At 39.0% G+C, this 15023-nt stretch overlaps 1 protein-coding gene across 4 annotated transcripts in view; it reads left to right on the top strand.

Moving 5' to 3' along the window:
• The window catches only part of ldb2a (LIM domain binding 2a), a 112728-nt gene that overhangs the window by 12747 nt on the left and 84958 nt on the right, over window positions 1–15023 (top strand). For all 4 annotated transcript variants that reach the window (XM_004553656.4, XM_004553657.4, XM_076889598.1 and 1 more), the window contains exon 2: window positions 13613–13715. In XM_004553656.4, coding sequence (XP_004553713.1) covers window positions 13613–13715 — 103 coding nt within the window. The remainder of the gene's footprint in view (window positions 1–13612; window positions 13716–15023) is intronic.

Raw genomic sequence — 15023 nt, forward strand, 5'->3', positions numbered from 1 at the left:
CTTGTAAAAAGAAGGGAAACAATACTTCTGATACAAGCAACCCGTGAAAGGACCATTGGATCTTTTTGAATCTGTTTGTCATTGTACAGTGACAACAGGGAAAACAGTAGTAGGAGAAATATTGCCATTGTGCACAATTAACTTAAAATATTGCTGCCTTTGAAATGGTTCCTTCAAAGATGGGGACCGGGGCTCGAACCATTCAGACACAGCTGCTGTTAACAGTTAATAGTGTGTTAAGACAGCAATAAAACGGCAATAAGATGAAGTCAGTTGCATGCCCTGTGTTTGTGATAACATGGTGGTTAACTGAAAAAAAAATCCCAAAAATTTACATAAATGTCTTATATCCAGAGTCTAGCCAGACCCTCATAGATTTGAAACAGAGTGTCAGAAATTCCTCCGTGAATAGTGATGTAGTTGTTACAGCATGGTAATTTAACTGCAAATGACATAGGTGTTCAACAATTTTGCTGTTATATGGGAAAGCAACCAGAATACAACTATTGCTGAGGTGGTTACCAACAGGTCCCACAAAAACGATCACAGTGCTTTTACTCATTTAAACTCTGTCTGCGTGGCATTTTCAAAGCACAGTTGTGTAGAACTTGATTTTTAAAGATTTTGCCAATGTCTTTAGCAGGTTTCAGGAGGAGGAGGTAACAGGAGGGTTGAGCAGGAGAGTTGTATTACTGCTGCTGTGGGGATCAGTCCTGCCCCTTCACCTTTGGGGTGAAAGCCAGAAGCGTTGAAGTAATTCTGATTCATTCATGTTTCCTGCTTTAAAACAGCAGACAAATAAGTTCTGTGTATTAACCCTGACCTTAAACTGACACTTTAACACAATAAGTGGTATCTGAGCTATGCCTCTGACTGCTGCCTGTGATGTCTAACGCTGAAAAATGAAGACTAGAAAAGATACCTAAGTAAAGTGGCAGACATGCAACCCAACATGGGAATATCTTTGCTTATTTCATATATGGGTAGAAAGGTCATTCCTCGGGAATGTGCGCCGGCTGTTCAAGGGCAATGACTTCTCTCCCACTGCACTCATTTCTCTTAATTTGCATAATGCTCTGCTGGTGGCTGTACGGTGGCCAAATGCAGCAACATGTTAGGTCTGCATTATATAAAAACACTTAGAACCCGGGAGGGTAAGCCTGCATTGATATCAAACATCGGTGTGTGATGACACTCTTGACATGATTAAAGTGGTGTTGTTTATGCAATCTAAAAGAGAGTTTTTCCGTCGTCACACTGAGGACTCCCTGAAAGATACAGCCCTGTGCTCCAGGGGAAGCTGTGACTTTGGTTTTGTTGCGCTTTCAGTTCAAATGGCAATGATTTGCAAAACCGGGAAATTAAATTTTATATTTAATTTTATTGCACTTTAGGCTCTTGAAGTCTGATTTTTTCAATGTAGAAATGCATTTAGGTTACAGTTTATTTGATTTGCTGATGAAAGAATATAGAAATCATCAAAACATTCAAGTCTGTATCGGCATCATTAGGTTCCTTTTTTGTCCATCTGACCAACCCCCCAAATTTCCAGTTTATAGTTAAATTAAATGGGATTAGAAGTAGGAAATCCTCATATTTTGCAAGTTATTCCAGCAAAGGTTTTATATTTGCATGCTTGTTAAATAACTTAGATGATCAATCAACCTTGTGATTAAATTATCTACCAGATTAACACTTAGTTGGATTCTAGTATGGACATTTCGGGAGGAAGCTAAATTTATATAGATATTTTCAGTCAAGGTATTGCCTCAGAACTCGTGAAAATGACAATCATTCACCAGAAGCATTTTTTATTAGACTTTGACATGTGTTACTTGTCAGTGGCCTTCACCGTACAATGAAAACAAACACTACCTTGCTAAAGATCATTCTCAGACACCCAGTGAGTTTTTGCTTCTTTTATGTTGTTATGCTCCTCGATACCTTGAAGCTGTTTGAGTCTTTCACAACAAAACTTTCTTGGCCCACCAGTCAGCTGCGCTACGTGGTATTCAGGAGTTGAATGGGGTTTTAGACATCGGCAATTCTCCAAGGTCAGGTCCCAGACACGCCTACACTCTTGGAGGCTTTTCTGTCACAAGAGGCTGGAAGCAACAATGAAGAAATAGAGACTAACAAAAGCTTCCTGGGAGAATGGTTCATGTTAAACTTACAGATGTTAAGGCTGTGAGGACCGAACGATACAGAGGGAAAGAAAATGAGGTCATGCCATGTGTGTAAATCTCTATGTACTTTATGGTAAACAAAAATGTTCTAAATATATTCGTTTATTTGCGTTTTGTATACTCATACTTGGCGTATTGTTGAGTGTTTCCACAGACAGTAAAACTTAGTGTCATCTGCCTATCAATCCTGTATGGACATTTCTTTATGCGAGCACTTAACCCACAGCTCTGTTGCTATTTACTGAGGATCCTCCCTATGCTGTCCCTCCAATCCTCTGGATATCCCACAAATCCCCGAGGTTCTGGCCCGTGCTGGTGATTTGTGGTTGGCTAGTGGGCAATTGACACATTGATAAATCCCCCGCAGATGAGGTGCGATCCGTTTGAATCAATAGAGCCTTATCGGCTGACGGCCGTCACGGCCGCATCCGTGTCAGTTCACCACGGGTCCCTCGGAGTGGGCCTGATTTGTACCATTTGACAACAAACATCGTCACGCCACGTGGTTTGTCAGAGAGTCCACGGGCATAATGAAGGCAGAACGCCGTCTGTCAGCAAACCGCATCAGACAGGAGACAGACAGTGAGAGGGAGGTGGATATGAAAGAAACTGGTGGAGATAATAAAAAAAAAAAAGACTGATAGGATATTACAAGACGGAACAGTGCGGGCTTCTTTTTTCATAGTAAATATATGTCATTTACAATTTTATAACCTGCTACCAATCACAGCCTAAAAGAAAAAGCTCCTGACATTTCTTGCTGTACAACACTGAAAAGCTCCTCTGTGTACGGTTTTGCTTGAGCCAGAGGATTCATATGGTTTGTGTCCACTGGCCAGGCTTTAGCTGTTCTCCAGCCTGCCTGGCTTCGGTCCAACTTCTCCTCTGTCTTTAGATCCGAGCCAAACCTGGACGGTCCACAGCTTAGCCAGCCACGTTTCACAATTTGGCAGTGCACTGGCCAAAAGCTGCCCAAAAGCTCCAGTTTGGAGGATTAATGGTTACTGAGTCTAAATAGAACTTCTCATGGATATAATGGAAAAGTTTGAGCTACATTTAGCTTTATTAGCTAGCACTACTAAAAGTGTATTTAATTTAGAAAATAAGTGAGTTGGGGAAGAGCAATGAAACTGCCAAGTCCCATGGGTTGTATTGTTGTGAATTCCGAAACTAAATGCTGGTCATGCACATGAAATATGCTTGTTATTTTCAGATTCCTCTGTTGTCTGGGTGGGAGGCTTTTCAGCAGAGACACAAGCTAAACCATATCATCTATGGCTGAACCCTGCTGGGCAGAGCAGAGCTAATGGAGACAAGACAATAGACACACCGCTGTCAACTCTGCTCTTTGTGAAATAAATGCTCTTTTTTTTTAGCGTGGTTGCAGGGCTGAGCCAAATATCAGTCGACTGCCAAAATGAACTATATTGAGTTAGAGCAGAAAATATTATTTTTTAAAAAGGTTCAGTTTGAGGGAAATCTTGAAAACAGAATGGCAAGGGAATTGTTTGAAAATATTAAAAGTAAAAGTGAGTTCACCATTGTGAAACGCAAAATTTAAGCCATTGTGAGTGAATTGCAGTTTTAACTCAGAAAGAGAAGTGAACTAACCTTCCTTTGCAAACCTGTGTAAGGGGGATTTTAAGAAAGACGTTCTGTAAAACAGGGGAAGCTTAAGTGAAACACTCTTCATTAAAACAGTGAGAGGAGGCTTAATGAATATCGAGTCTCTAACACAGAGTGATGGGAGCCCTCAGGATGACAACACTCGAAAAATTATCTCCAACACTAAATCCAGGCAGTTTATGTCAAAATGGGGATCATGCTTTTATATTAAAATCCTCTTTTAGCCGTGGTTCAACAGTTCAAAGTTCAACAGAGTCTGTTCAGATGCGATGCTGCTTATTGTCTGCCACTAGAAAACATTAATTTGTGGAAATTAAAGGGTAAGGCGTATGATGTTCCCCATTTTTTCATAATGCGAACCAAAATCAGCATTGAATTTGGCTTAAAGCTTGATCATCTGTGCCACTGACAGTGGTGTGAAAGAAGACTTTAAAATACTCCATTCCAACACTCCAGTACCAAAGGTACTTAAGTAAATTACTCTGCAGGCAGTAGAAGGCACTGATGCAATGCTTTGTAAGTTCTATTTTAATGCTGCATTTGGTTTTAAGGTGAGATCATTTAGAAAAAATTTACACTTCTGGTTTGTTTAATGGTGCACGGTATTTTGGAAGCTGTCCAAAATATTTGTGTAAAATCTGAATTTACAAAGTATTTATAGCTAAAATGTTGTAAAGTACCAACTGTAATGTCCTTACAATTCAACTTTGGTTGTTTTCGTACATCTGCTTTATGGTGCAAATGATGTAATACTAATGTAAGACCAGCACACTGTTGTAGTGCCACTGAAAGCAATGTTATTGATACTGCTACATTTACCTTCTAAAAATGCCAACTCTTATAATACAAATACAAAAAAAAAAACCATATTAATTTAGCTAAAGTGTAGAAGCATAAAAAAACTTATCATACCTCCTGCCACTAAAATAGTATTATTTGTTATATTGTTATATTTTTACGGTTATAGTTCTGTGATTTATCAGATTTGTTTTTGTGGTGGAGTGCAACTGGTGATTGTTTTTTACAATAATAATGATGATTGTTCACTCAGTTAAAATTCAGAATTTAGTCAGACTGTTTTGTTTAACAATTAATCCAACTTCCCCAAATGAACAGTTATTAAAAGAAAAAAGTAACAAAACTTCACATCTGAGAAGCTGATATTAAAACGTTTTGCATGGAAAAAAAAAAGCGTACATTACGATCAGAATTATCAGGATAGCTGCTGATTAATTTTCTTTCTGCTGTTTTGTTCCAACTGTGTTTTGGATAAGTTCATTGATTACATGAACTCTTCGTGGGTTCTGTAAGTACGTTACTAGCAAGTTATTAAGGAAATATGAGCAGTACTTGAAGTTTTTATTTTGACATGCACAGGTAAACAGCAGGATGAAATGGAATAGCATGTTTAAAACATGGCCTACTATATTTGCTTGGCTAATATCAAGAGTTAACAGTATTCCCTGTCAGGTAAGTGACATCACACATTTCTTTATGGTTTTATTCATTTTGGATAAAGGATTTTTATTTAGCGTTAAGTTTTATTTAAAAAAAATCAGCTCTGCATTTGATGATAAATATACATTTATTAAAGTAGCTGCATAGCATAATGCTAATTTATGCTACCTTCATTCTTAATAAACTATGCTATATTATATAAATTTATTTAAGATTTCATTTAGTGCAATTCAAAAGTCAGGTGACAGAAAATGAATAGGTAGCCATTAATTCATCATTTCCAAAGTAAAAGCACCAAACATTTTACGGTCCCAGCTTCTTAAACGCTGACTTGCTGACTGATGTGAGATCTTTGAGTCTCAGATATTATGGTAAGTTTATGCTCATTGAGTTACACGTGCATCATGTTTTATTCATCACTAAGGCTTTTGTGAACCATCGCAAGAGTTAGACCATCATTCAGGCAGCAGTGCCTTAATATACATGAGACACACCACTGCACTGGTTGACATTTCCTTTATTATGATGAACACAGACCTCTTTGGGTTTTTTTTTTTTTGTCACTCTTAAATATAACTTCCTGCTGCCTTCCACACATAAAAAGAGATTATCGATTTGATAATGTTTACATAAATTCTGTTCTGTTTATTAATATTGTTTCTAAGAAATTGAGCTATATATCACTCACATTTGTTTCACTATTTAAATATTGCTAAACTGACAGAATAGAACAGAACATAGAACAGGATAAGAGAATCAAGTTGCCCCCGAAGCATCCCTTAGTTGTGCTGCTATTTAATTTCAAGTGATATCTAAACAACCCTGTGTCTCGGAATTGCAATGAATGAGACTGCCATCTTTTTAAAATGCTGCAGTTATGTGTCCTTTATTTTTTGAATATATACTGAGCGATTAAAAACTTTAATTTTGCTTTTATGGTATTTTACTAGAGCTTCTCATATCTAGCATGTCTTTAAGCTAAGTTCTTAAAAACAGTGTACAGTATAGTCCTTGAGCTCATGGCTTACAGCTCCAGAAAAGAATCACTGGGCTGTCTAAGATTTTATAAACTAGAAACTATATACATAAAATACATATATACATAAAAATGTAAACCATTGGTAGACATTTATAGGAGGCTTTCATAAGGTGTTTTAGATACATAAAGGCTAAAAACAGGTAATTTTAGCCTGTTGCTAGGTTGGTGCAAGGCAACATGAGGGCATCATAATATATCTTGCATAATTCAACTTTAGTGGATATAAAGTAACGTTACAGTTGTGAAAAAACAAGGATGCAATGCTTTTATAAGTTATTATATGTGCATGAATGCTAAAAGAATCATCAATTTTACCTTGTTGCTAGGAGATTGCTATGCAATAAAATGACATCATGATATATGATATACACTCAACAAAAATATAAACGCAACACCTTTGTTACTGCTCCCATTCCCCATGGGATGGACGTAGAGACCTAAAATTCATTCCAGATACACAATATAACCATCCCTCCCAAACAGTGGTCACAAATCAGTCCAAATGTGTGGTAGTGGGCACATCTGCTATATTGAGATAATCCATCCCACCTCACAGGTGTGCCACATCAGGATGCTGATCTGACATCATGAGTAGTGCACAGGTGTACCTCAGACTGCCCACAACAAAAGGCCACCCTGGAATGTGCAGTTTTTTGCGCTACTGGGGGTCTGGGGACCCAGAACCGGTCAGTATCTGGTGTGACCACCATTTGCCTCATGCAGTGCAACACATCGTCGCATGGAGTCTATCAGATTGTCAATTGTGGCCTGTGGAATGTTGGTCCACTCCACTTCAATGGCTGTGCGAGGTTGTTGGATATTCGTGGGAACTGGTACACGGTGTCGTATACGCCGGTCAAGCACATCCCGAACATGCTCAATGGGTGACATGTCCGGTGAGTATGCTGGCCATGCAAGAACTGGGACATTCTCAGCTGCCATCTGCCCTGAACAATGTGAACCATGATTCATTTGTGAAGCGCACACCTCTCCAACGTGCCAGACGCCATCAAATGTGAGCATTTGCCCACACAAGTCTGTTACGGCGACGAGCTGGAGTCAGGTCAAGACCCCGATGAGGACGACGGGCATGCAGTTGAGCGTCCCTGAGACGGTTTCTGACAGTTTGTGCAGAAATTGTTTGGTTGTGCAAACCAATTGTTCCAGCAGCTGTCTGGGTGGCTGGTCTCAGACGATCTTGGAGGTGAACCTGCTGGATGTGGAGGTCCTGGGCTGGTGTGGTTACACGAGGTCTGCGGTTGTGAGGCCGGTTGGATGTGCTGCCATATTCTCTGAAACGCCTGTGGAGACGGCTTATGGTTGAGAAATGAACATTCAATGCACGGGTGACAGATCTGGTTGACATTCCTGCTGTCAGCATGCCAATTGCACGCTCCCTCATTGCTTGTGGCATCTGTGGCATTTTGCTGTGAGACAAAACTGCACATTCCAGGGTGGCCTTTTGTTGTGGGCAGTCTGAGGTACACCTGTGCACTACTCGTGATGTCAGATCAGCATCCTGATGTGGCACACCTGTGAGGTGGGATGGATTATCTCAATATAGCAGATGTGCCCACTACCACACATTTGGACTGATTTGTGACCACTGTTTGGGAGGGATGGTTATATTGTGTATCTGGAATGAATTTTAGGTCTCTACGTCCATCCCATGGGGAATGGGAGCAGTAACAAAGGTGTTGCGTTTATATTTTTGTTGAGTGTAGTTAAGGATGTTCAGGGGCCTTACATGTACCTGTAAACAAAGTTTGGTTGCTCAACACCTAATGGTCTAGGAGGAGTTTGTGGACAGAGAAACAAATAAACACACAAAGACACAGACAGACCTGTTACACCTTGTTATAGTAAGATATAGGGATATATGGAGGCAGTTAATTCAGTGTCAAAACACATATGCACCCTTATGTTGCTTTTTTACAGTTTGTTTTAGTTAGTTTCATAAGCGTGTACTGTAGTTTTAGGATGGGTTTTTTTGCCCACAAAGGGGCAGGGGGCTCTTCCCAATAAAAGTGAGTTTTTCCTCCCTGCTTTTGCCAAGTGGTTGTTCATAGGGGACTGTGTGATTGTTGGGGGAACTCTCTCAATACTAAAGTGCCTAAATACCATTAAACTGAACTAAATTTAGTCGAGTTTTTGCCCAGTAAATTACAAAACTAAACCTGAACTAAAATAGTGCACTCTATTTTAACTCGGATAAAACAAAAGTGAATGCATCATTATGCTTTAATACTACATATAGCTGCTGTAAATCTGCCACAATGGCAGCTTGTTCTCTGAATAACATTATCATTTTTTTTAATTTTTTTGTAAAAGTGTAAAAAATGAATGTGCAGAGCAGGATCTTTGAGAAGTGGTGAGCAAGTGTTGAGAGTGAGCATATTGTTCACCCTTCACTTGACTGTCAATCCCAGGAGTGCCCGCCCCCTCATGATACTGGATTATGGGTTGAACTCAATCTGAATGCTGAGTAGCACGAAAGGCGGTCTCCTTCTCTCTTTGTCTTTTTCTGCCTGGTGTGTGTCACTCTTCTCCGTCTGGCCCTCTGAAATAGATGTATTCACATGACACCACAAACATGCCGGCTGTTCACACCTGCTGATTCGCACAGTATGACACAGTCAGGCAGACACACGCACAGATGCACACGACAGCTCATGCACTTCATTCCCAGTGGCTAGTCAGCGGTGTGTGTTTGACCACCATATCTTCCAGTTCAAGCAAAGGCTTCTTTTTTTTTTTGAAAGAGAAGACTCAGTGTTGTCTGCTCATTCTCGCCAATGTAAAATACACACATTAGCTTCCATGCAACACATTCTATCCCAGTGATGCACTCAGGAAAAATCATGGACTTTATTCATATATCACTTTGTCTTACAGTTTTACGTTGAAAGTGACTGATGTATTTTAGCACTGGCCGAGTGTAAACAATTACTCTGATTGACCCAATGGGAGAGCTGTAATTACAAGTCAATGGTTTCCTGTCAAAGTTGATGGTTCTGGCACAGCTGGTGCAGTTTTTAATGAAACCTGCAGCACTAACATTTAGTACATTTGTATCAATGTTGAGAGGTCCTTGTAAAACTTACATTAAAATGTTCCTTTCATTTTTAAAATAATTCAATTAACTTTTTTCTAATTATTTAAAAAAAAAGGCAAAATATTTGCAGCCTCCAGCTTTTCAGTGTAAAGAAAGACATTTGGGACTTGCATAGATTTAGATTTTGGGGAATAAGCAGTAGTAGGTATGCCCCCAATAAATGCATGACAAAAGTAGAGGACTTTTATTTGTGGTTATGATGTTACTCTGAAACATTATGATGCCCCCAACAGGGGCAGATATTTATTCTGCAGCAGTGGGTCTTTCTATACCTCTGAAAATATATGAAAGTAAGATAGTAAGAGTCTGAAGGGAAAAGGAGGTCCAGGACTTGGCCTCTCATTCTCTAACGTATTCTCAGTAAAGAAGTGGTTGGATGTGGTGGTGTTAGCTAGATCGTTAACTTCAAGCTCACTTGATTTATTAATAGGGTTAATAAAGCAAAGTAATAGACATTTTATTAAGGCAAGCAGATACTATTTATGGAATTAAAGATAACATTCCCAAGTTAAACACACACAACATGACATGAAAAGTAAGGCATGCCTGTTGATTCAGCACATAAAAATTGTCTAGGGAGTAAATATTCCAGAAGAATGTGGAAAGCCTTACAGGATTACTGTAAATTCAGTTTTCTTTTACGTGTCACCTGGTGCCTGATTTTTGCGTTTGAAGACTTAATAGTGGATGCTGAGAAACTGGGATTGTTAATTTACTCTTAATGGAACAAATTTTAGATGGTTTAAGACCATAAAGGATTAATTATATTTTATCAGTGTTTCCACCAATATCTGTTAGTGATGTTGTTATTTGAACAAAAGTGGAGGCTTCTCCTTGAAAAACTGTTGAATTATAGAAGAAGGTGAAGAGGGGAAAGGCGGTTGGTCCAGGTGGAGGTATGAAGATGTCCAGGAGTAAGAGCAGTGGATTGTTTAACACAATCTAAGAGACTGAGAGGACTCTGAGAAATGGAGGGATAAAGTTGATAAAGATATGGGAAAGAGTTGTTGAAGTTACGTTAAGGAGAGAGGTGACGATCAGCGAGCAGCTTGGCTTCATGCAGAGAAAGAGCACCACAGATGCGATTTTTGCTTTGAGAGTGTTGATGGAGAAGTATAGAGAAGGTCAGGATGAGTTGCACTGTGTCTTAGTGGGTCTAGAAAAAGCATATGATAGCATACAAAGAAGATTTAATTATTACAGTAATGTTAGGTCTTTTTTTGTGTATAAATCAGGTTCACTGGGGTGTAGTTTTGCAATAATTTATTAAAAATTTTTTTTATTATATTAAGAGTTCAGCTTTTCTTAACCTTTGATAAGTGGTAAGTCTTAGTGTTCCGAAATGCATGGCTCATAAGTGTTAGTACTCCACTCCACTGAAAGTATTTTATTGTGTAGTCTCAGTTCAGCCTGTAGCCAGCTCAGCTGATTGGTTGGCCATCCAAAAGACCTCCCCACAAACTCATGATCACCTATTGATTGACCTGCTGCATGAGGGTTAGCTTCAGGTCCTCCACACCACATGTCTCTCTCTTTGCATCAGATACACTGCGTATGAGCAGCGCTGACCTGTGGGGCGCTCCAGTCACCTCTTATTGGGCTTGACACTGCTCGATGGTGACAACGCTAATTGTCAACATCTGGGAAGTGCTTGCCATCCCTCAGCCCGGCGCAGAATGAAACGTGGTGATCTGTCATAACGTGTCAGAGGAAATTAGCATCAATTGGACGTTGGTATGTGGAAGAGGGAGGGGGACAGGAGTGGAGGATGCCCCGCCGACATTATCAGGGCTTTTTGTTAGGAGGGGGAAGAGGGCAAATGGCTGTTAGAGGAGTAATTTCAGGGCAAAGAGATTTGCATGATTGTGTTTCTTCACAGATTCACTGTGGGAAAATAAATTCTATTGCAGTTACAACAGAAAGGGATAACACTACTGCTGTTACTAATGATTGTAATATTAATACTAACACTAATAGTTATTCTAATTCTAATACAAGTACACTACTAAGCATAAGTCTTTTATATTTTGCTTCCAAGGAGCCTGACTTTATTGTATTTTTTTTTTTACGTGGTCTTGAGCAATAGCTCTCCAGACTTTCTGAAGGTCCTTCCAAGGTTTTAATATATTTTATATTAATTTTTATATTAATTTTGTTCCAATTTCTTAAAAAATGCACCAAACAAGGGTGGCTGGCAAGCAAGAATTGCTAAGAAAGGAAACGGGGAGAAAAGCCTGAGGTATGCCAAATTTCACAAGAACTGTACTGAAAATCGGTGGGAACAGATCCTAGGGAGCGATGAATTCAAATGTGAAATTTTTTGTGTCTAATTGTCGTCAGTATGTACAACATGGAGTGTCTAACACGTTGGAGGCTTTATCATGGTTTCCGCCAGCAGTGTTGGGGGTCAAGACTGATGGAACTATAAACACGGAAAAGATTTTGAATATGATTTAGAAAGCGTTTGACTGGCACTAGCTTCGTTTTTCAATATGACAATGATTCCAAACACACTGCAGGTGCAGTAAAAACATACCTGATTAAAACTATAAAATGGAACACTATCAGTCATGGATTGGCCTTCCCAGAACCTGGCCCTCAACATTATTGAAGCAGCGTGGCATCACGTCAATAGGGAATAGAACTATGGGGCGATCGTGGCTCAAGAGTTGGGCGTTCGTCTTGGAATCGGAAGGTTGCCGGTTCAAGCCCCGGCTCCGATAGTCTCGGCCGTTGTATCCTTGGGCAAGACACTTTACCCGTTGCCTACTGGTGGTGGTCAGAGGGCCTGGTGGTGCCAGTGTCCGGCAGCCTCGCCTCTGTCAGTGCACCCCAGGGCGGCTGTGGCTACACTGAAGCTTGCACTCACCAGTGTGTGAATGATTGTGTATAGTATAGGGGTCCTTAGGACCAAGTAAAGCGCTATACAAATCCAGACCATTTACCATTTAACTAAAGGCATCCGGCATCCAAAGAAAAGCCTTGGGATGCTCAAGAAGCCTGGAAAACTGTCCCTAAGGAATACCTTGAAAAATTACAAGAAAACCTGCCAAAGCGAATTAAGGTTGTGTTGACAAATATAGGTAGTCATACAAAATATTGACTTTGCAAACTCCATTTGCACCTTTCAATACTTCTATTAGTATATTAATATTAATGCTTTTTAAAAAAAAGCATCACTGCTTAAGCTACTACTAATAGTACTTTTTTAAACAATCACATAATGATTGTTTCATTATGTGATTGTAATTACTAGTGATACTGTTATTATGATTGTTGGCCTGCTGCTACTGTATCCATTACTGTTACTGTTACTTAATACTAAGAGGTTAACTGTTTTAAGTAAATCACTTACGTTTGTTTATTCATATATTTAAAAGAGTAATTTAAAATATCCACCTAATATATTAATATTGTCAGCAGTGTTCTTATGGCCAACTTATCGTGACCTGCTGTGAAAGTTGAAAGGAGAAGTTGATCTTAAAGCTGTTACACTTCAGCTTGTAATTCAGACTTGGAGAAGCCTCAGGCAGGGCTCTCCCAAAGTGCTTGCTTAAGAAAAGCAAAGAGTGTTACCATATTTTGGCTTCACATCAACTTGTGTTAAATTCTCAGGCCATCACATCTCATCTTTTAGAATTGTCTTTTGTTTTGGTAAAGAAGCATTCCTGACTTCTATTTTATTCCCATATTTTTAACTTTTCCATTCTTGATCCACACTGTAATGTGTTGTATTTAAACCATTTTACAGCCCAAACTGTAAACTTTCATAAAGCTTCTGAGTTTCATTTGAATGAATACAGTAAGGGGAACACTCATGAATTCACATGTGATAAAAAACAAACTAGATTCGTGTTTATCTTGTCTCATGGAAAAGCCCGCATTGTCACAATATCTTTGTCTTATCAGAATAAATCAATATTGAATTTATGTAAAAAAATGCAATAGCACAAGCACAACAACCGGGATAAAGGAAATTCACTGGGTTATTAAATAGTAGAAGAAAATGAAGAATTTCATACCCAACTGAAGCAACACGTGGGCCATTGAAAACACAAGATTTCACACAGTACATCAGGTGGTGATGACCTTAAATCTGTGGCTGTTGTTAAAAACTGTTAAACAGTATTTTCAAATGGGCAGGAAGTGGTATACCTGTCTTTATGACCTTTGACTTTGTTTATTCAGGAAAGCGACAGTTTGTGGTGGGATGCCTTTGCGACAGAGTTTTTTGAAGAGGATGCCACTCTCACGCTTTCCTTCTGCCTCGAAGATGGACCAAAGAGATACAGTAAGAACACACACAATCATCTCATTTCTTCTATTCAAAAACTCCTTTGTTAATAACCACTGATTATCCACATACCTCAATTAGTAGGTGCCAACTGAATATTTTAATTATGTTGTATTTTAAGTAAAAAGCATTTATTTGTGACAGTTCTGTCTGCACATTGGGTTTTTTTTTTAACTTGTTAGGTCATTTTTAAGTGAACAGCCTTTTCTGAAGTCACTCACTACTCTCTGAGCAACACTGTAGTCTATTATGCTAAAATGACATTTAAGGTACTAAAAATCATAATTTTTATCACATTTTCAGACTAGAAATCTGGATATAAATACAATGTTCATGGAATAAAAGAAATAATACGCAGTGTTCTTTGGGAAAACCCATAAACTCAATGTATGGCTTAGCTACTGTGACATCACCCATCATCAGTGATTTTGTGAAATTTTGTTTTGAAGTTGAACTTTTTTTTTTTTTTCATAACCATGTTGGCGCTGTGGATTTTTTTTTTTAAATTGGACATCACAACTGAGGAGTGGATCTGAATAAGAAACCAAGGTTAGTCCTTGGTTATACAGTAAGGTGGGCAGTCACAACATAGTCATGCCCTAAAACAATGGTCCCCAACCCCCGGGCCACGGACCGGTATGGGTCCGTGGATCGTTTGGTATTGGCCCGAGTTGAGGCTCGGGTGTGAAATTTCTGGTTTTCAGGGTTTTTATCGTTAACTCTGTTTCCCTGGGTCTTTTCCTGTGTTGTAGTGGTGTGTCTTATTTTGAAAGAAATATTTAAGCGTTACCATAGCAACCAGAGCACATTAAGGGGCAGAGAGGAGGACGTTACTCTCAATGTTTTTGGCGCATTTCAGGAGGACGCTGCTAATAAAGTTACACAATTACACAGTGAATTTGTGTTTGTTATTATATTTACAAAATACCACAGTTTTTGTCTTGGTAGTATCATTTTATTTGTTGTATTTATCTGCGACACCTTAAAGGCTGGTCTGTGAAAATTTTGTTTGACATTAAACCGGTCCGTGGCGCAAAAAAGGTTGGGGACCGCTGCCCTAAAACAATGATGCCAAAAATGCAGACCACAGCCCTCTAGTGGTCCTTGACGGCACTGCAGTAACATCTAATTGAAATCACAATAAAATGTTTAAAGTAAAAAAAAATATTAAAAATATATTTTTTAAAAAGTCACATGAAATGTGTTATTCGCAATTATGGTGGCTAACACGTGCTGCTGAAGAAGCCTAAGTTTATATGTATTGCTGGAATTTTTCAAGTGTGGGTCCAGAACACCAAATAGTTT

Source organism: Maylandia zebra, linkage group LG2 (assembly GCF_041146795.1).
Source record: "Maylandia zebra isolate NMK-2024a linkage group LG2, Mzebra_GT3a, whole genome shotgun sequence".
NCBI lineage: Eukaryota > Metazoa > Chordata > Actinopteri > Cichliformes > Cichlidae > Maylandia > Maylandia zebra.